We start from the raw sequence: 22,735 nt of genomic DNA on the forward strand, positions 1-22,735 counted from the left end.
TGCATCAAACTAAGACTTACAATACAGTTCTTTACCTGCATTCAGTGCATCTCCTAATTAATAATAAAATTGGATGGTAATAGAATGTGATTGAATTGGTCATTTTAATCTGTCTTTGTGAGTTAGGTGGATAGGGTGTCTCGCTATATAGTGTTGCTGTTAGGGATGTCTGACTTGACGCTGGAGGACAGGGAGTAGCGACGTTATTCCTCTTGGCCTCAACTCTCATCATGCTGCACTTTGTGCTGTTTTTTCAGGTGGTTAAACATGTTGTGTTGCTTTGCAGCACAGACACAGGTTTCATGCACGCTGCATAATATTTTTCCTTGCTTAACATCACTTGCCCTAAACCTGAAATACGTCTAAACAACAGATGACAATCGAATTCAGTTGCAGACATTAGACTTTTGTTTCTCCCGAGATCTCTGTTGATTACTCTTTTACTTTTAACTGCTGCTGCAAGTTAGGCACTTATGACATAACATACCAGCACCCCCAAAAGAGAAGCCAAAACCTCTCGATCGCCCCCTGGGGGAGTGGCTGTTAGTTTAAGAGGATACTGATTTAATATGCAGCAGAGTTTTCTACAGGCGGAGCACGCATTTTAAATGTCAATATCGCTGCAATCATGTTTATTTAATCGTGGGAAGCCAACATTATGATCGGGATTAACGTTCGATTACTTGAGCAGCCCTTCTGAGGATTCATCAAACAGTGGTTTGACAAATTGGAAAAAGATTTGAAGCCACAAAATCAATTCAAACACTGTTACAGACAATACATAGGGGATTATACAGACCGACAGGATATCAAACATTCATGTTAAATCATTGCACAGCATCCAGCACACAGCCCATCTCAACAGTAAGGAACTACAATCTGGACATCTGGAGATGATTTGATATTCTACTCTTTTAATGATTATACTTATCTGCCCTCGGTAACTAAATCATCCGTGTGCTCTTCTGCTAATGTAATTATCCTGGTGTTAAACGAGTGTCTGACCAACTGGTCTAATCAGAAGCTCTTATCACAGACCTCCAGTGAGCAGGGCTCCCACCCGTGACCATCTCCAATTTACAATGACGCTCCATTTATGATACTGACACTAACGAAGGCTGATTTTCAATTAACCTGCCTAATCAAAACAGACTGGCAGAAGACTGCGAGATGAGCTGAGAAAATAGAAAACTGTTTTCTTCACATATGTGGAAAGCCAGTGATGAGAAAGCTTTGTTAGATTTGAGTGTGTTTCACTTAGTTTAAGATATTTCAATGTGAACTTACAGAAATGTGAATTTACAGTATGAAATGAGAGTTCTAATGGTATCAAGATGGAGCTGCAAGAAGTAATTTCAGCTTCTTTTTTATTTAGTATCTTTATGTATTTATTCAATTATGTTTTCATCTTTTACTTCCTAAGCGGGAATGTCCAGTTCCCTCTGACCTGCAGTGGTTGTCACTGCAAATTTTACTGTTGTCCTTGGGATGAGTTAGGTCCCAATCAAACAGAGCGCATTTTGCAGGCTGTAAAACGCGAGGCGAACCGCACTGCCTTGGCTGTTGAAGCCTACGGTTAAAAAAAGAGCAGCTCGCTGCACCTTTTTTTTAACTGTTGTTAAGGCAACCACCGAATCATTAGCTGTCATTAACCTACCCGTTATATTGTAAACTGACAGAAGGCTCACCTCTACATTCATCCACTTGGACAATGAGAAAAAACGCCAATGACGTCGGGTGCTTTTCTGCTTTGAGTTGAAGTTTTTTCAACTCGAGGCGCTCAGAGCGTTTCTTCAGAAAACGCGAGGCGCACAGAGCAGAAAAACACGAGGCGCTCTGCAACGCAAAAGCGGCGCACAAAAAGCGGCCCTCTCGCTGAAAACAATGACAAAAAAGCCGCCCCCAGCTGCTAAAACGCGTTCTGTCTGATCGGGCCCTTAAGCAGCCATGTGCTACCCAGCTACTTCTCTTTACCCACGATCCCACTCTCCTCCATAACAATGAGAAACCAGCTACAAGGATGAGAATGCTCAACCCGCTTCTGACATGCATAAACCACAAACATGGCATTAATTGATAAGCACGGAATGCCTTGTGGAGTTACAGCTATCTATGCTAAGAAACTAGCCCCAGGCTTCTGCAGGGGTGGGAGTTTTGCTCACCTTTTCCTCTGGCTAAGAATGATGATTTGTTTATCTGTCCACTCTGACTTTTATCCATTCCACATTTTCACATTTGGGGGCCTACACTTATTTCCAATGGTAACTACTGAGCAGCTCCTCTGGACCAGTTGGAGGTTAAGTGTTTTGCTCAAAGGCAGAATTCACAGTAATTGTTAGCAGAGGGGAGAGAACTGTTGTGGGCTTTTCCTCTGTTTTGTAGCCTCAGGCAAGAACTCAAAATAGATGTGCTGCTGTGCAATATTATTTGAACTGACACTATCCATCAAACCCTCTGTATTAGAAAAAGGTATAACAAAAACAGCTTCAGCCATGGGAAGAAATCAAAGTTATTACTATAGCTGATCCATACTTTTGATTCTTATGTTTTTGTAGCTGTGCAGCATTTTGATGAGGGTTAACACTTTACCTTACTCTCAGCAGGATGACGATGATGATGTAGATGAAGATGATGATGAGCATGATGAAAATGAGGATCATGGTGGCGATGACAACAAAAATGATGCTGGCTACCATTTATCTACACAGCGTAGATCACTGTGGGAAAAGTAGAACAGAATTACATTTGTGGCATTTAATGGTAAGCACGTGTTGAAATTTATTCAAAGTCTGTTTTGTTCTCTGCACATTGGCTGGCATTGATGCTAAAATCATTTTTCATCAGTTGGCATGGCAACCAAAACTCAAAACGCTTCAGAGAAACTTATTATATACACTCATGCACACACACACACATGCAGATAGATACAGATAAAAACAGTTTTAGATTATTTTTGCAAGTGATTTGTAGGAGGAATTCATCTAAGTGAGAACAAAGCTTAATGTGAAAACCACCTCCAAAATTCAAAGCAGCATGTGTGTGCTTGTGTGTGTGTGTTTTTGTATAATGCATAAAGGGCAACAATGTCTCTTGTTGCACAGTTTGGATGTGTTTTTGGACTATTATTCACCACTCAGTAGGCTTCTCTGTGTTTGTGATACAAAGACTAATACTTCACCATTTTACAAAAGCATGGTAGCAACGCGTAGCTCTTCCACTATCGAGTCATAGAGATCAAAATAATTACCAGCCACAGTATTAACTCTGCTTGTTACTCAGTGCTATTGTCTAGCCCTGACTACTTCTGTACCAGGGTTGGGCCCTCGTGTAGCAGTAGCCACCATTACTCAATTACTGACTTCCTGGACTAAAAGTGTGTGATCACAAAAAGATTATCTGAAACTCAGCTCAGCTTATTACAGAGATTTGATTATAAGGCTTGATTAATTTGCTGAATGTTTTTTAATTAAAAACACAATATGTCACCAAAAGATACAATGACTCTTGCCTTGTTTTTAGTTTGGAAATGTTTGAGGCAAATGGCTCAATCAGTCTCAGTTATCTGAGGATGTGTTTGGAATAACCTAAAAAATGAGAAAAGCCTGCAGCACTGCTGGACAAAGCCCAGGTTGAAGTTACTTGAAGATTCATAATCACCAGCTGGATGCAGATTTTATGCGAATAATTTGGTCTGAAGTAGATATTTACCAGCTTGGCCCTTGTTTAAATGTGAATTGCTCTGTGTTCATAATCCTAAATAGGCCTTATAAGAGGGATATTTGAAAGTGGCGCAGAGATACAGCTTTGCTTCTCCATCTGCCCTGCAAAACATCCAGTGGCTGAAATCCCCAATGGATCACACAGTTTGAGTACAGCTGCCTGGCTATTTAATGTGGAACACACTAGATGGAAAAATGATCCTCCAATGGGTTTTTACTGTTTTCACTGATTAAAATTATACTCAAATGCCTTAAACTGCAAAAGCAAGCAAGGAGAAATCTAGAATAAACAGAAGAAGCCAAGAGTCCATTCACGCTTCTCTTTATATTATCATTAAGTAAGAAATATTCCCAAAGTAAGGCATTATACTTCTGCTCAACATTACACTGTACAACTGGACTTAATGTCTTCACTGACCTGCCGATGAGTAGGAACTCTCCCACCAGTCCCTGGCGTCTCATGGCCATGAGGATGTTGCGCACAGTCATGCCTTCACAGAAACATGCCACCACTCTGGCCTTGGGCAGGTGGCCCCTCAGTCTCTCCAGCAGGCGGTCAAAGCTCTGCTCTCCAGCATTGCTCCAGATTTTGCCTGGAAGAAAACATGTCAGACAAATGCAAATAAGGTCAGTGATGGCTGTTATGTTTGTTTCTTTATCAGTTGTGTAGAGCTTCTTTTGTTTGTCTGTGCCCCAGTTTCTTTATTAGAAGATTTCATTGATGTCAAAAGTGTGTCATAAGTCTTTAAGAGGGATTTAAAAACATGCCATCTTTCCTTGTTCAGTGGTGTCTCTATTGAACAAAAAGTCACAGGTGCTGTAAAATCCGGTGTATAAGACGCACTTTTAATACATTTCATCTATAAAGTGGGCTGCGTCCTATATACCGGTATAAAATGTCATTGTGTTACGGCATTTTACCAAGACGATGGCGCTATAATCTAGCTAAAGTTATGGGTTGTTAAGTGGTGACGTCACACCTCCGCATTAAAAAGTGTCCGGGTCCAAGCTGTTAAGTTTTTCACGCTTCATCACGGACATGCACCTCACAACAATGAACGTTACCATAGGCTACCAGCTACCGCTAACTAGCAGAAATGCAGACTCAACGTGGCAAAAACAGACGGTATGCCTGTGATTTGTGTATTTTTTGAATGTGTTTTTAATTAAAATAAATTGTAATAGTGTTGAAATAACTTGTATACACTTTTTATTAATAAATAGCTATAGAAAACCTTTTCCCCCCGGGATACCCCAAAAAACAGACTGCGTTTTATTTTCCGGTGCTACTTATATTCCAGATTTTACGGTAATTAATTGTGTGGAAATGCTCATGTATTAAATGGTATTAAGTTTCTGATTTGACTTCAGATTTATTGTTTGGGATTAATGTTGCTTAGATTGCTGCGGTTCTCTTGACCCGATTATCTTACCAGAGTGCGCGATACAGATGCCCTCCTTGGCCGCCATGTCTTTGAATGCTTCCATCCCACTTTCGCCATAGTTGCCTGGAAAGAAAGAGGATGGGGGGTATTTCATTAAATCAAATTTGTTTTAAAATGACTCAAACAGTTTTGTCAAAAGCAGAGAAACATGGATTGATGTGAGTAAAGAGATAGACAGAAAGAAAGACGTGCATAATTACAATGAACATTACTTTAATTCCCCCTGATAGACAATTATGTTGAGTGAAAACGATCACAGTTACACCTGTTTCATTCTGATTCTCAAAACAATGCCCACTTCAGTAACCCGCCTGCTACTCCACTACTCATAAAAGCTCAAATTTATGTCAGAGAAAGCGTCTCCCCACTGTGGCACCCATTTCTTTGCCAGAGAAAGTGGGTGACCTGGAATTTATGCTAATGAAGGGTTGTACACACTGGCAAAGAACATGATAGGATTCCCCTCTTTAATTTCTCTTCCTCTCCCTTTTATCTCTTTCCCTTCTGCATGTTGATTGAAGAAAAGATCAAAAACTCATTCTCACTGTTTTAACCAGTGTTTCTCTCCTTTTCAAAGAGGTCGATGTGTCTTCTAATGTTTCCTCCTTTATACTAAGAGCGTTATCCACAATAGAACGAGGTCTAATTAGGCGCCATTGATCCGTGCTCTACTTAAGCTGGAGGAAAAAGAAGAGGTCAAAGGAGAAAAGGTCGCAGATAAGGGAAAACAGAGAGAGATGGCAAATCATTTTGGGATAAGAGAGTGTACAGAGAAACATAGAGGGAAAAGAGAGGGAGAGGAAATGTACACGAAAAAGTAGAAGAAGTCCCACAATCCCTGACCGCTGCTGCATCTTAGTGTGTGTGCATGTGTGTGTGTGTGTAGTCAGGCCAATGATGAGTGTGGTGGAGCGAAGTGTAAAGTCCTGTAATTAGTGTCTCAGTGAGAGGATTGGGAGACAGATGGTACAGACCATCCTTCCCTTGCGCACACACACACACACACACACACACACACACACACACACACACATTCATACTGTTACCATCATCAAAATCGATAAAGCTTGTAACCTACTTCACTCTGGTCTCTACAGGGATTTATGTGCGAGACGTCTCTCTCTCTCTCTCTCTAACTCAGTAAGCCTGTCATGTGTCTCTTTATCACTCGGTTTCAAACGCACACGCACGCTCTCCGTGCTACTTTACATTACGAGCACACTCTCACACAAATACAAATACACACTTGTGCTCCAATCTCTCCAAAACAAAAAGCCACCCACGCACACTCACACACATTCAGCTAGACAGAATAGATGTCAGTCTGTCCTCCCTTCCTCAATACTACACCCCAAATTAACTTGACTTTACAGAATGCTTTCCAGCAAACAATCCTATAGGCCTAGAGGCATACACATACAGATTAAAGCACACAGACCTATTCGCTTAATTTGATAATAAATATTCACCTCCTATCTCGAGCATGTCACTAGAAGGGCTGTGTATTTGCAAGAGCCTAGGTATCAAGCTACAGGGGTTACGATTCAATACATTGCCATATATTGTGCCCTTTATAACTAATATATTCTTACTTCCTCCTGCTCCAGAGTACATTGTAATATTGGAGTGGAGAGTCAAATGGCTGAGGATGGATTATAACACTGTTATGTATTGGTCAAGAACTTTAAACAGACACAGAATTAATCACAGTTCAAATCTTTGCATAAAAATGATCAATCTCGGAACCCAGCGGCTATAGTCTGTTGACGATATAGCCTCTGGGAGCAATGGGGAACACGATGAAACGATCATTTCTGATGCATTCCAGGGAGTTGGGAAATCTGAAAGCTGAACGGCTTTCGTGACACCGCGTCAAGGGAATTTATCTCAAGTTAAATGTTATATCTAGAACGGATTGTTAGCTGAACTTGCTGCAGATGTCTGTTTATACAGATTAATAAGAACTTAAATTGTTGTCAGATGATGGGAGCTGGGATGTCATCACGGCGGATTACGTTCTGCTTGCTTTTGCTCTCCACACAGACTGTTTTTCCTGCATACGCCGCAGCCTGCTGGTGCGTGATTGGTCAATATTACTCGGACTACAAACATACCACAAATGGAAACCCGAGCACCTTCCGTACTAAACTCAGACGTGTGCCTACATTTTTATGTAGAATCTGTAAGTAGAGATTAGTTAAAAGATAAAAAATGTCTTACACTTGGGATAAATAGCTGGTTATTACTGCCCACAGCCAAACAGAAGGTAATCATTTTAATTTCCATCCTCTAAGTTCGGTTTGTACCTTGACACTTGCAACCCTGCTTTATTGAATTAACCCACCTACTCTCCAATGACTTAATAATGTATTTCATCCACTCTCTTTACCCTGTCCTCTATTCCACCTCTCTTTTACACACACAGGCCTCTCCACATGAGTTCAACTACAGAGAACAGCTGAAGTTACCTTCAACTCCACATGGAGCACAACACCTCATCTCACCTCTTCTACAATACTGTGGTTCCATTTTATCTCTGTATTTGAATTTGTCATTTTAAAGATAAACATCCAGAACAAAAAGTGTTTACGGTAAATATATAAAAAAAACCCTGAACGATAAGAAAAGGACAGAAATCCCTGTGCTCCTCACATTTACTCCCCCTCTGCCCTCCTCTTCTTTGATCTCTCCTCCTCATCCGGTATATTGCGATGCTTTACAACACGCAATCATATGCAGAGTTGAAGGGTCCTCTGCGAGCCCTCCGCAGAGCTTCCTCTCATCCTCCTCGAGCTACTTGCCTCTTAAACCCAAGCTCTCATACAAGCAAATACGGCAGTAAAATTGAGCATTAAAAGAAAGCTGGTTCTCTGTCTTTTCTCCCCTCATTTCCCCTCCCTCTCCTCTCCTTCACACCCTTCCTCCATCCTTCTCAATTACCCTCCTCATCCTCTTGTCACTCTTATCAGGTCTAATGCATGCAATTACATGTTCCTGTCTCCCTTTTCCGTCTCCCTTTCTTGCCTGTTTCCTCTTTTTAACCCTCTGGTCACAGCTTCACCCACAGAAATATAACAGTAAAATGTTAACATTATAAAGCTGGGGATGCTCCTCCTGCCTTCTCCTTCTCTTCTTTTCATGTTCTCTCTCATCTCCTTGATTCTCACCAATGACACCACTACCCCATATATCATGCGGGGTGCTAAAACAATGTGCAGTTAACTGACAAATACAGTAATACCCTGGGGAAGACGCTCACTAACACTCAAAATGTGTCAAACACAGAGTTAAACAAGGTAACAGAGGAACATGGCGACTAAAACACTCACATACATAACAGAATGCATTAGCACACAGACATGCTCCGACTAACACACCACTACACTGAAAATACCCATCAGTTTCCTACGGCCCAAATGAAGCACTTGTTTTTTTACAATCAAGTCAGATTTTCAGTGCCCAATTATATTAAACAAAAAATAAAAGCTTGAAATTTCCCAATATAAAATCTGGAAGCAATTAATGTTTGTCTTTTTCGGAAGTAAAAGTGGATTTAATAATGAATCATTTATCATAAAAGCAAAAAACCTACATATATTTGCTGTCGATCAATTGATCAGTTTCGTATATCTCTGTACACATTTGTTTGATTTGTAACCACACAGCTTTAATGCAAGTAAGAAGCTCAGTTCAAACCATTAATTGAGTTGTATTAAGAGAAAATAAAGACCTTAATGGTCCCCGACCATCAGGACTTGCATCAGTAAAAGTTGGATTTGTTTTCATCCTGTCTGTAGCCTCACTCTGCAGATAGGACTCATGTCAGCAGTTTTATAACCATAAACATGGTCTTTCCCCCAAGGGGTAGTTTTCACTCAAACTCTACTTTCACCATGTTTATATCCCCAGAAATCTCTCTCTCTGGACTTCAAACAGGCAAGTAAAAATTCAACATCAAAGTCACTTTCCACCACATATATCTGTAACCAACAATTTTTCACTCCAGGTAAGCAAGACCCAAGTTTAAGTTAGTTTAAACCATAGACTGTATAAAAAGATGGATGACATGTCAGCTCCCTAAAAGTGGAGCCAAAACATTTCGAGGTCATAAAGCCCGCCTCCTCCATGTTAAAGTCGAGGTGAAATGAAAAATGTCATTTAAATCCTTTAAGATCACATCCCCGGTAATATTGTGCATCTATTTGACAATATAGGCCAAAAAAAATACAGAAAATCCATTTCTTCGTATTCTTGTATCAAAATTCGCTCATTTTTTCTTCCGGTAAAACGAAATTTCACGCGTGCTTACGTAAGTTAGCACCAAACAACCAATCAATCTGCAACATTTAGCCGCAGAGCACCAAGAACTCTCGGTCAGTTAGCTAGCTACTGCGCTGAGGAGAACGTCTGTCTACGCCCACTTCTCAACGATCTAATCAAATCCCTCTAATGATATGTCCCGCCTGCTGTTTCACTCGGAAATACTTCACGACACGGAAGCTAGATACTCTCGAAATGCCGTTTCAGCTCGACTTTAACAGATGGGACATGAGTCAATTTATAAAATCAAAATACATGTCAGGTACATTTTTCTCAAATATGGTTTCTGTGATTATAGTTAGTTTAGTAAGATTTTAAAATTAAGAAATTTCATATTTATTCACAAATAATACACACATGTGTATGGCATAAACAATGATTGAGAACTGTAGAAGACTCCATGCTGAATCATAGACAGTTAATTTGAAGTTTGTAGGTAATCTAGTTTAGAAGTTATTGCATTTTTAAATTAACCCCTATGCACTTTGTTGACGGTCCCTTAATCATACAAGCAGCAAGATGGAGATTCTGCTTCATTCGTTCACTAGAATGGGAACTACAGCACTGAACGTGATAAACGTAGGTTCTATTTTGATCTCCGTCATCAGCCGTTTCTGAATACTCCATCCTTTTGATTGTGTGCCGTTCCGTTCAAAAGTTATTGACGTGAAAAGTCTGAATATCCAATATCAAACCAAATTTACCTCACCCGGTCAGCCACTGACATGGATTTTGCAATACCATCATTACCGGGATAAACACGCACGTTTTAGTTTTCGTACACACAAGAGGGAGATTTACTTCCCCCAGACGCTGATGACCCATGTAACACCCATAGAAGTGTTTCCCACACATAGAACAACAGGAAAAGTCCATCTGATATCACATTAGTACAGCTTTTTATGAGATCTGTGTGTCATCCGTCTGTAACTGCAAACATGCACCTGTGGGATGATCGAGGCAAACGGACAGTTACGCGAGGTGGCTAAGTGTGTGTATTCCCATTATCAGCAGCAACTCGTCCCGGTGCACGTTAACACTGTGGCCACATAAACAGACCGTTAACAGAGCGGACATGCCGCGGACTGTTTACTTTTAACGCAGATGCAGGTAATTACATACAGGGTATAATACAAATTGCAATTAAAGTGGTATATCCAAGAGTAAGTATTTTTAACTGGTTTTAACATGATAACAGTTAACATTTTTCCCATTAATGACCTAACTAACATCTTTGCCAATAGAAAATCGCTATTTAATACTCCCTCATAGATACCAGGGATGGCACCGGGGCAGGAGCCATTTATCTATCTTAACAGACACCATTAAATGGATTTCCAGAACATGAGTTCTTAAATCTGAGCCCGAGCCAATCTGAGTAGATGTAATCCTACGACCCAGGCTCATTAAAACACAGAACAGCTCTTGTTAAACGGGGACCCAGCCGAAACTGGCCCATGACCCACTTTGAATCTTCACCCTAAGGCAACACTGCCAGAGACGACAGTAAAAATGTGAGCAGATTCTGTCAATCTCCTCTTCCCCCATTCATTATTCTTTTCTCGACAATTCCCTCCAAATCCATCCCACTTTCCGTCGTCTTCAATCCTGCGAAGGCCAAGGCGGTTAAATAGGCACATGGCACGTCATGCTCCAGATGCACAGAGAGAGACAGACGATGGGAAAAGAGCGGGAGAGAAAAGAGAGAAGCTGGAGGGGAGAGAGAATCGAAGGTGTCAGGATCAAAAGAGCCAATAAAAAAGGAATGGGAGAAAGCGAGACAGGGAAGGCGAGAGTAAAGAGGAAGAGGTGGAGAGAAGGTTGACATCTTGAGTTATTGAGAGATTGATCAATTTCTGTTGGAGCGTGCTCGGGTGACACATGTCAAATTTCATGTCAATAAAACCAATTGAGCTGAATTGAACTGAACAAAACAAAGCGACACAGGGAGGAATGAGAGAGGGAGGCAGAGGAAGAGCCAAACAATGGAATCTAAAACTGCAGTAGAGGGCAACAATGCTGATTCTCTTTAGAGAAATATATACTGAACCAGACTGAATAATGAAAGCCGATTGCAGCCATGTGTGAATGATTGTTAGTTTGTTTATGGTGTGATGAAAAAACATACTGTCAAAAAGTGAGATATTGTACAATATAAGAACAGATTGTATCTACACAATATGGTTCATTGACTCTTAAGCCTGGAAACCAAATAACGCTGCAAAAATGACAAGAGGAACTGATGCTGATTATAGACTTATCCTACTTCTGGTGTGCTGCAATTATCCTTATACTATTTCTGCTTCTGCACTATGAATGGAAATCAGCATTGGAGAAGATACTTATGTATGTATAATGTAAAAGCCTAAGCTAATGTTTCTTTCCGGAAGTGAAGTTAGAAAGCGTTGGTGTTAACTAATGTGGAGAATTGCCATTAAAAACTTCAAATCCAGATGTTCCTGTTAAACTTTTGTTACATAGTGATCCTGTTACTTTGTATTATGGGTTGAAGGGAATTGCTTGGTGAGAGAGACCCTACATTCCTACTGTAGCTCAAACTGCTGGTTCTGATAGAAAGGTGTCCGAACTCACAGTGCATCACAGTTTGTTGTGTCTGTGGCTGCACAGCAGACCGGTCAGGGTGCCCATGTTGACCCCGTCCACCGCTAGGATGCACTATGGGAAAAAGGCAAGCCAGCGGAGGCACTGTGATGCTTTGGGCAATGTTCTGCTGGGAAACCTTGGCCATTCATGTGGATGTTACTTTGACACGTACCACCTACCTAAACATTGCTGCAGACCAAGTACACCCCTTGATGGAAATAGTATTCCCTAATGGTAGTGACCTCTTTCAGCATTATAATGCACCCTGCTACAATGCAAATGATGTGCTGGACACTTAAGTCCGATCAATGGCGGCCCCACCTCGCAACTTACAGGATTTTAAGGATCTGCTGCTAACGTCTTGGTGCCAGATAGCACAGCACACCTTCAGAGGTCTAGTGGAGTCCATGCCTTGACAAGTCAGGGCTGTTTTGGTGGCAAAAGGGGGACCTACTCAATTTATAGGAAAGACACACAGTCCATCCCAGAGAGACTTGTTTATATTCAAGGGGTGTAAAATCCACACATTACACGCATATAATTGAGCATGTACGATACATACTATCTCCCAATAGAAGGTAATATTCACAGAGTTCCTCCCTCCAATGACATTACTTCATTACTTCTGTGTAATTACTATGCTGATACAACATGTATTATTCAGTTTCTTGCGTATCGGTATCTGTCGTCTCTTGCCTCCAGATGCAAAATGTTAATGCAGAGTATTAATGAGCCTCTAGAAACTCCCCCCCACTCCCTCCCATCGTTCTCTGAATCTGCAGCTCCTCTATGCTCTCTTATCTATCCAAAGCACAAGCACATCTATCTCCATCCACAGCCACACACACACACACACACACCTTGAACTCTGTCTTCTGTGGTTTTCTGGCACTTTTATCAATGCTTTCCACATTCTCTCAATCTCTCTCCCTTGTCTCTCATCCCCATTTTTCTTCTTCCTTTTTTCCTCTATAAACCCTTAATTTCCTCCCTCCCTTCTTCGTTTTTCTCCCTGCCCTCCCCTCTCACTCAACCCCCTCTGCTTGTCCTCTCACATAATTCCTCCAATGCCTTCCCTATTCCTTGCCTCTCTTCCTTATCACCCTCTCTTTCTCTCTCTCTATCTCTCTCCCCTTTCTATCCCTCCCTAATTCTTTCCGTCTTCTCTCTGCCACCCTCCCTCTCTGGCTCTCCGTGTTTGATAATGATTGTATTTGAGAAGGCAGCTGCCGACCTTGAAGACCAGTTCCAAGGTGAAACCCGCCTGTCTGATGAAATACAAAGACTAACACTTTCGTGAGAAACACAGACATTTGCACACAGAGGCGCAAACACCTTTTCAAGCCCAAATTCCTATAAACATACAAAACACACACACTCATACACAGCCATACGGAGATCAGTCTCATGAAAATACAAAATTAAATGTCACGCAAAGAAAAATGTTATTTCTGACACAATATTGTTAGAGATATACTGGGTGATACATCTGTGACCCATCATTTATTAACTTATTAAATATTAATATAATTCAACAGGGTTAAATTAACATAAATCAATGTAACACGGATCAATTTGGTTATATGGACAACCTCTCTTGTTTATTCAGAAAACTCACTGGCTTTTTAAAGACTTAGAGGATGGGTGAAAAACGTCAGTAATGGAGTTTAAAGAAAAATGTTATCATTAACAATAGTCATACTTAACAAGTGTAAATACTAGGGGTGGGAATCCAGGATAACTCACAATACGGTACAATACCATACAGTACGATACAATACCATACGATACGATACGACACGACACGAAACGATGCGCTACGGTACGATACGATACGATTTGATATGATTCGATATTGTACTATATGATACGATACGATACGGTACGGTAAGGTGTGATGCAATGCGATACGGTACGATACGATACGATACGTTACGATACGATACAATACGATACGATACGATGCGATGCGATACGGTAAGGTGCGATGCAATGCGATACGGTACGATACAGTACGATACGACACGATACAATACGATACGATACGATACGATACGATACGATGCGGTACTGTATGGTATGGTAAGGTGCGATGCAATACGATACGGTACAATACCATACAGTACGATACAGTACGATACAATAAGATATGCGATACATATCCCATGATAACAATAAAATCACAATACAGCGAATCTGTGATAATTGATCTATTGCAAGACAATCATATAATAATACATCACGACATGTGATTAACTTCTTCTTCAGCCAATTAATTTCGGTTCTCATTTCAAAACTCATTGTCTTTCGTCGTGCCGTAAGCTGCAAAGGTACTGGTACAATGTGCTATTTGATGGACCCAGTGTCCCTCATCCTGGGCCTCCCAAGCAGATATGTAACATTAAAAAACCATAAGACACTGTACTGTATTCTTACTTATGCTCCAGGGAAGAACATTTTATGACAGGGGTTTAATCAAAAAGCACCAACTGTTAAAGGCTGGCAGAGAGTGCTCTTTGATTTGGTGCCATTAGAGTACCTTACATTCATTCTACAATCAAAAACAGACCAATTTGGGAACCCTACCCTAAGAGCCTGGTGTCTCTGCCATTATGCTGGAGTGATTTTCTTGATTGTCCTTATTGCACATTATCATTGTAACCCCTGGTATTGCCTGTATGAATCTGAGCTGGTGTTCTGTTGTTGTTTTGTTTCTACGGTTTGGTCTTTTGTTTTTGTTTCCTCTCCTGTGGATTTCATAATGTATCCATCTTTTACTTGTTGTAAAAGTGAAAACTAATAAATATATTGTTTTTAAAAAAACAAGCTTTACTGCCTCGCGATTGTATGCCTCCGCCAACCAGTCAAGTTGGCAGAGGCAGTTTACATCCATGTCTGTCCAGACTCTTACAGTGAAGACTTTGAAGGAATTTAATAAAAGGTATTAAGTATATTTCTTGGCGAAACGTGGATGATTCACACACATCTTCAACCCAGCAGCTCAGAAGATCTATACAATCACCACAGTTTCAAGGTGGGCACCAAAGATTAGTGTCACTAATTCAGTATCTGACCAAATGTGAAATATGGTCACAATCTCGCCTTCTGTTCCTGAGTTATGCATTGACACACACACACACACACACACACACACACACACACACATAATTTAAGCAAACTCACTTTGCAGATTTTATACACACCCACATGCAAATGCACACTGCTTACACACCATTCATACCTACATTCAAATGCTGCTGTAATGCCTTCAGGCAATGCCAGAGGCCAGGATCCAGAGTCCTCAACGTGTGTGTACGTGTGTGTTTATCGCTCCATACCACACACTCTCAGGTGCGACAAGCCTTTTCTCAGTGGACACAAGCACACACACACACACGGACACAGTGACTGCATTGTCCTCCAGTTCCTGTAGCTGTCACACTACCTCCCAGCGGTAAACCCACTGACTCAACTCACTACCAACTTCAGAGTGAGTAAATGAATGAGTGAGTATGTGGGTGTGTAGAGTGGATCTCCATGCCTACATCAAAAACACATAATTTATTCCACTCTAAACTATTTTCTTTGCCTATAGTACACCTTCTTCCAGATAGATTAAGATAAATATTTTGAGGAGACTTTGAGGTCAGCTGACACTCCATCTTCTTTTGCCTATCCTCACTGCCATAACGTCCGTCTCCCTACACGACCCCCAGATACTCTGGCAGTGTAGCCACCACCTGTTTTGTGACCCCATACATCCTTGTATCCTCTAACAACCTGCTGATCCACACTGCTGTTTTTTGGACACTGCTGCTTCATCAACTTCTTGGCTTCTCGCTAGCTTCAACCTGGCTACAATAAATCCTTTTTTAGATCGCGATTGCCAAAGGGAGCTGAAAACTCTCTTTTTATCTCTTTAAAAAACACTTATCCCTCCCTCTCTCTCCTTCACTATTGCTACAAACGTTCTTGTCAGTTACATTCTCTCTCTTGTCCTCCTCCTTTTCTACTTGTCCTTGCATCAGAAATAGTCCTTTGTTTGTTTGGCTCTAATTTCTCAATAAGTTCCTTTTTGTGACGCATCACAAATGACTTCTTAATTCAACATTTTGAGCAATCAAAGACTTTGTAGTTAGACTGCTGTTGCATTTATTTAAAGTCAGTCTTGATAAGATTCGGGTAAATACATGTAAAGCCAAGAATGCAGTATAATGAGACAGAGGCTGTGAGAGGGTGAGCGTGTCTAACATGGAAGAGAAGTGAGAGACAGAGTGTGTGGGTGGTTGTACCTTCAGTGTGTATAGCAGACACATAGCTCCAGTTGTATCTCTTGACAATGTCCACCATGGCTCTTGCCTGCTGGGCATCTGAAGGCACCACCCGCATAAAGTACTTATAAAGGCTCTGAAAGAACAGAAATAAAATCAAGTCAATTCTACCAAACTAAATGATACTAACATTAAAGCAGCAATAATACATTCTTTCATCTATAGACTTGAATAAAGTAGAACATTGTCTACATGTAAATGGCCCCACCTTATCACTGAGGTCCATACTGGTGGCAGAGTAGGCAATCTGTGGTATGTTGAACAGCTGTAGAAGGTTCTGGACCTGGATGGCCACTGAGCTTGACCCCGGTCCAATCAAACCCACGATTGGTTTCTTCCCTCTCATTGGAGTGGCAGAGGGGTCTGAGCACTTCAACGTCGATCCTCCTCCACCTCCTCCACCTCCCCAGGGACCTCCTCCACCCCACTCCTCCGCCTCGTCGGAGGAGACCAGCGAATCCCTTATGAACTCGATGCTCTGCTCCAGAGCGACAGCTGAGTGCCAGCAGGAGTCCCGGATCTCGCAGCCCAGGGTGATGTTGGGAAGGATGTGCGGGTCGATGTTGATGCGGTCCAGTGTGTGCATCATGGCCTCCACCCTCTGGATGCCATACTGCTCTCGCACAGCACCACACTTGCGCTCGTGTACCTGTGCAGGGAGTAGAAGGTGGAGGGAAGAAATCCAATCTAGTCAAATTGAACTGACATTTAGATAATAATGTTGTCTAAACGATGCCATTACTAATAATGGCATTAACATTTTCATTTTTGAGCAGACTGGATGAAAACATTTAAAAAAATTATGCATTTAAAACATAGGGCTTCACTGTTGGACTAATATTAGTTTTATATTCATGGCTGCCATGTTAAAAGAGTGGTTCTTTCCTGTGTGCAATTATCTATAATGAGATGGGAAAAAATCATAAATGTCAGTGGGTGACTGCGGGTTCCTGGGGCAGCTAATGGAGGTTGTAGGTTCATGGACCCATTCTACAAATTGAATGTGGTCTTTGGGTCTTAATGAGCAGAGCAACATTATGTCTCCTTGTCTGATAGATGGAGATTTTAATATTCTTTTCTTAACTTCTGCAATATTTCCAAAGTGCTTCTTACAGGCAGCATTACACAAGAGGGTCACAAAAACGCCTATCACTTTCACACACTTCGTCCTGCTGATAAAAATCCCCAAATTACCTTATCAGCAGGGGGCTGGTGATGGACGGAGAACAGCGCTCCGATGATGATGTCACCAGGTATGTGTGCTACAACTCGCCGTTCATTGGCCGCAGAGTCAGTCGGATCAGGCCGCATCCAAAGGGACAGGACTAGCAGCAGCCGAAGAATCATCTTGGTCCGTCGAGGTAACAAAGCAGAAGCAGATCTTGAAATTGCTGTGTTGAGCCGTCACAGGAAACCACTTGTCCGAGAATCACTTTTCCTGGCCATGGCAAGAGCTCCTGGCACGGAAGACTTTGTGAAAACCGATGATTTGAATGTATTCCTTTCTTCTGATTTCCTTTCCTTCAGATTTCAAGGTCGGACCATCACTGCAACAGCTGAGGCAGGTGCAGCAGTGCAACCTGGGAAATTCAAAAGAAAATCTGGGCTAAGTCTCATTGGCTGAGATAACTTCAGGCTCCCCCAATTATAAGGTAGAGTTGGTCTCCACAGTAACAGGTGACAGACAGACATGTTCAAACAGACCTGTGAGCAGAAAAAAAACTATGTTAGAATACGAGCATCTTAGCTGGTGCTGAAGTTCCCAAGCGTGCTTAGTACACAGGCTTGTCTGAAGATTCACAGTTGGATCTATTTGCCTCTACTTAACCACTACAGACACAGTCACCTATCTTTACTTAAGCTTAACAGACATTCAACGTAACATTACATATATGCAATTCAGACCTTTGATTAAATACGCTTCTGCTTTTTATCAGCTCCCAGTTTTATATGGGAATATCCCTTGGTATTCGGAAGGAGGGAGTCCTATAAATGTACATGTTTCATTATATTGAACACTGCATAGCAAAATGGGGAAACAGGTTAGAAAGTATGTGGTTGAACACAAGCATCTTGGGTAAATCAAACCTTCCGTGTAGTATTATATGAAATCACATTTACATAAGCATGATCCATAGACTTAATTTCCTCGACAACCCATTTCCGTTCGCACCTCGTCTTTCCAGCTACTATTAAGTAAGGAAAACTGTGACAATTAAAGCCAGAGCCTATATCCACCCACTCTCACAAGTTAAAGCGTTTGCGTGCACCCCTTTCACTGTCAATGTAAATCTCAGCAGCACACTTTATATTTAATTGAAATGGGAATGCTGTGAAGATGAAATCAACATAATGATGACTGCAGAAGCTTTTATAGTGACCAACATAATGAGCAGTAACTGTTTGTTCTCTAATGAAGCTTAATGCGATGACTGGAGTTCTGGCTCTAAAATCACCACCACCACTGTGTCAACATAACAGCGGTAACACAAACGCAACATCATGTCACACCTCGCAGCTGCAGTGAGGAATCATTGGTTGTCTGACAAGTTTTTTTACAACACCCCCGTGTAAAACTGTGACACCACTCCAGGCCACATAAAACCACTTACAGTCACATTTTCACTTAAATTTCTATTAGTTTTAAACCAAGATTAATTCCACAACTACAAAAGAATTCATCAGAATACCATCTGTCATTCCTCAAGTGTCTGTCCCTCGACTCTACCCAAAACAAACTGGGTGTGTTATATCCTATTATCCTGCTGCTTTAATGGTATTACTTTAATACTGGCTTCTGGATGTTCTCTCCAAATTGGCACCCCGTGCATCCTTCTCATTAGAATTTAAATTGTTTTCAAGGCTGAGACAAAGACTAGGATACATCCTTTGGCAGGAAAAAATGCATTCAGGGGTATTTTGTATTCCTTTTGTTCTAGGAAAGAAGGTAGGCAATCGCATGTGCATTGTTATGATAAATTATAGATTGCATCTATTTAATGAAGTGCAAACTGTAACATAACAATGAAGAATCACCTTTGCAATGTGTGGGCAGGTCAATAACTAAGTGGATGATTCAAACACACACAGGACACAACTTAGCTACAAGGAAATACTCAAAGCATGGTGTTTAACAGTCAGCCGAACAAGGGGGGGACATCGGTTTCCTCCTCCGAGTGAAGTTTCAAGTAGCCATCCTTCCGCATTAATGGGTTAGTCTTATAATTTGTTTAACCTCAGAGCTTCACAAATACTTAAGTTTACTGCAATGGAGCAATTTAATTGACCGTAAACAGCAGGGGACAGTTTAGACAGCAGAGGGTGGCATCCACTGCTTATGCAAAACAGGATCAAGGTCGTGACGGGGGAGCTGGTGGTTAGCTGAGCGGGGGGAGAGAAGGTGGAGTGGAGTGAAATATTAAAAAAAAAGAGAGAGAGAGGGTGAGAGGGAAACGAAGGAAGGGAAGGAAACAGATCACACTGGATGAAAAGACAGGAGAGATGATAGAGAGAGAAGAAGAAAGAGGGATGGGAAAAAAGAGAAAGGGTGAGTGTATAAAGAAAGAGGTAGAGGAGGAGAGAAAAAGATGGAGGAAGAGATAAGACAGGAAAGAGAAGAAGGAGACAGAGGCATCCAGGGACAGAAAGTCTCACTGAACATAATTAACATGGCAGTGTCAGGATGGCAACAGGGCTAACTGCTGCTCCAGTAATGAACAAATCAAACCAAACTCAGCTCCCTCCAACACACACACACACAGACACACTCTGTGATGCCACTTTGTCCCTTTCACCGTCTCTATTTTCTCTCTATGTAAAGTTACAAATATGCAATCATTCATCGCTTAAATTTCACTGCACTTTCCCACTTACCAAACATCTATATCTCCAAGTTTCTATCTCCCCGACATCAGCCACTGTTTCATTTGCAGCCCACCAGTATGTCTCCCTATCACACTCTCAGTCACATACATGCTGTGTCTCTGTGTCACGCTTCCCCTTGTTGCGTAGGCCTAACTCTCGCTGTAAGAAAAAAGAAAATCAAATCCTCATTCCCTGAGCAAACATCTCACACACGCCATTAGGCATTAATATCTCTGGATCCGTCCAAACTAGACACAAGGGCTTTACAAAACCTTCCAAATCAACTTTTATACAGACATTAACACACAACATGGGCAGAGGCAAACATTCAGCCTCCCTCTCTGTCTTACTTTTATTCAGTCAGTTTCATTAGCGCTGACAGACTGTTTAATGTGTTGTGAAAGCCTTTAATTTACTGCGCATTAAAAAGGGACAGTAACAATTAAAATCTATCTAAAAGAGTCCCTGTGGTGCCAACACACCCATTTTCTCTATCTTGACATTTGTATTTACAATTAATAACAGGGCAGGGCATAATAGATCGTCGTTGCTCATTTTGATCATCTGAACAGCTGGAAACACCTTACTTACTACATAGTTTGACTGGTTAAATGACGGCAGAGGAAAATATATATGTCAGGACACACACTGACCACAATCAATGGCCACACACATGTTCACACACAGATGTATTAAACATACAAACAGAAAATGCAGGCTGCATGCAACAGAGGCGCATTCACACATATAAGACACAATGTCCTCTGTCACCCCTTGATAGAGTACCGGCATTACAGTTTTGACATTTACGATAGGCTATCTAACTGCTAACATAATAGAGTATGTCTGTGTCTTTCCGTGACATACAACCTTCCGATCAGAGCAGGAAACTCAGGGGCTTCAATGTTCAACAAAAACACAGAGCAAACAGGCATCATCTGGCGATCTCATATCATAGTGTTTTTCAAATCATTTGCTGGCAGATAAAATGGGTCAAACGGCTTTATGTTGTTTACCCAATTTAAGAAGGTAGCCAGATTTTGGCAATGCTTTTGTGGAGTGATCATTCAACATCAGTCAGTGGTTCTCTACAGTGGTACATTTTGCTCCTGAGCCCCAGGACAACAGGTTTCAACATCTTTGAATGAGTTAAATGATTTAATTTCATCACTAATTGCCTCGTGTGTTTGTGCCAGTAGGAGCAGATCCCCTTGCAGGGATGAAGGATATCACTTAGACTAGAAGACTCACAATATTCAGTTTAAAAATCTCTCAATAAACAAATAAGATATGATACTGAATGACCTTATCAAACAGTAAAGGGCATAATGATGTCAAACACCATCAGAATCTCTCCGAAAACATATAACTGTAAAGACAAAGCGTATACCCACATCAGACGGCCAACAAGTATGTCACTGCAAACATGCTGCTGGGGACTGACACTGTCAGCTATGCACCTATAGTTATTGCAGCCAGGGAGTGCCAACACAGTAACGACTCTACCTGCTGCAGCAGCACATCAGACAAGGTGTGACAAAGCCTGCAGAAGTCCCTCAAACAAGCTCTGACCTTAAACCACTTCATCCTGCAATGTTTCAACAGGGACTCGCTGCCTGCACTGGTACCTGGTACACCCTTGTCAATAGTAGGTTTTCAGCGACCTCATTGTACTTGACATGTTTTATCTATTGTGGTTATTATGATGCACCTATAGTGTAAGATGTTTTCTAGATACCTTAAATGAATGACATGCACGTACGGCGTCTGGTCACACCGGCTCTCTCCAAGGAGAAATACAATCCGGAGATAACAACAATGACTGGCGCATCTCTGCATCCGTCAACCGCAATGGGAGATCAGAGTCTATCATTTGCAACGAAATAAACCAGCGACTGCTGCAAAGCATGACAGAGACACTGTCTGAAATGAACATGGCTAAAGCATGCACGGATGTAAACCGCGTTTCTGATACCTCTCTGTCTTACTGGCACGACTGTATCTATCCTATACATCTATGCAACTGGCTGCTTCCCTCTAACTAGGTTACACAGTTACGGGATATAACCTTACCCTATAATTCAAGGATAACTAGTCCAGATGTAACTGCATACAAGTCCCTGTGGGGATCTTGCAAGAACAAAAGAGAATAAAGTGCGACAAAATCATTGATAACGGTTGAAAGTACTAGTCTCCGAGGTGTATTGAAATATTTGAATTGATTACGATGATCTTTCATTGAACGTATAATTCCTCAAATTTGAACAGTGAGCCTTACCTTATAGGAACCTACATATCTCTCTGACGTCACCGCCACGATCCCGCTTGATAATTAGGTTGCAAGTTACTATCAGAAAAAAAGACACTGCCGATGCTGTGTGGTCCAATGTCAAACACATCGGAGCTGCATCTGATTGCTGTGCAGCTTCCGAGCCCCTTCCTCCGTTTTCCA

General features: G+C 41.4%; 1 protein-coding gene across 2 annotated transcripts in view; it reads right to left on the minus strand.

The window, feature by feature from the left end:
* grm5b (glutamate receptor, metabotropic 5b) overlaps window positions 1-17,766 on the minus strand; it is a 60,365-nt gene extending 42,599 nt beyond the window's left edge. For both annotated transcript variants that reach the window (XM_069668161.1, XM_069668160.1), the window contains exons 1-5: window positions 17,614-17,766; window positions 16,628-17,068; window positions 16,381-16,495; window positions 5,153-5,227; window positions 4,138-4,312 (exon numbers count right to left, since the gene is read on the minus strand). In XM_069668161.1, the coding sequence (XP_069524262.1) occupies window positions 4,138-4,312; window positions 5,153-5,227; window positions 16,381-16,495; window positions 16,628-17,068; window positions 17,614-17,766 (959 nt within the window). The remainder of the gene's footprint in view (window positions 1-4,137; window positions 4,313-5,152; window positions 5,228-16,380; window positions 16,496-16,627; window positions 17,069-17,613) is intronic.
* Window positions 17,767-22,735: the final 4,969 nt, after the last annotated feature.

This window comes from Semicossyphus pulcher, unplaced genomic scaffold (genome assembly GCF_022749685.1).
Source record: "Semicossyphus pulcher isolate SPU_LCO1_2020_fin unplaced genomic scaffold, fSemPul1.0.p SCAF_19, whole genome shotgun sequence".
NCBI lineage: Eukaryota > Metazoa > Chordata > Actinopteri > Labriformes > Labridae > Semicossyphus > Semicossyphus pulcher.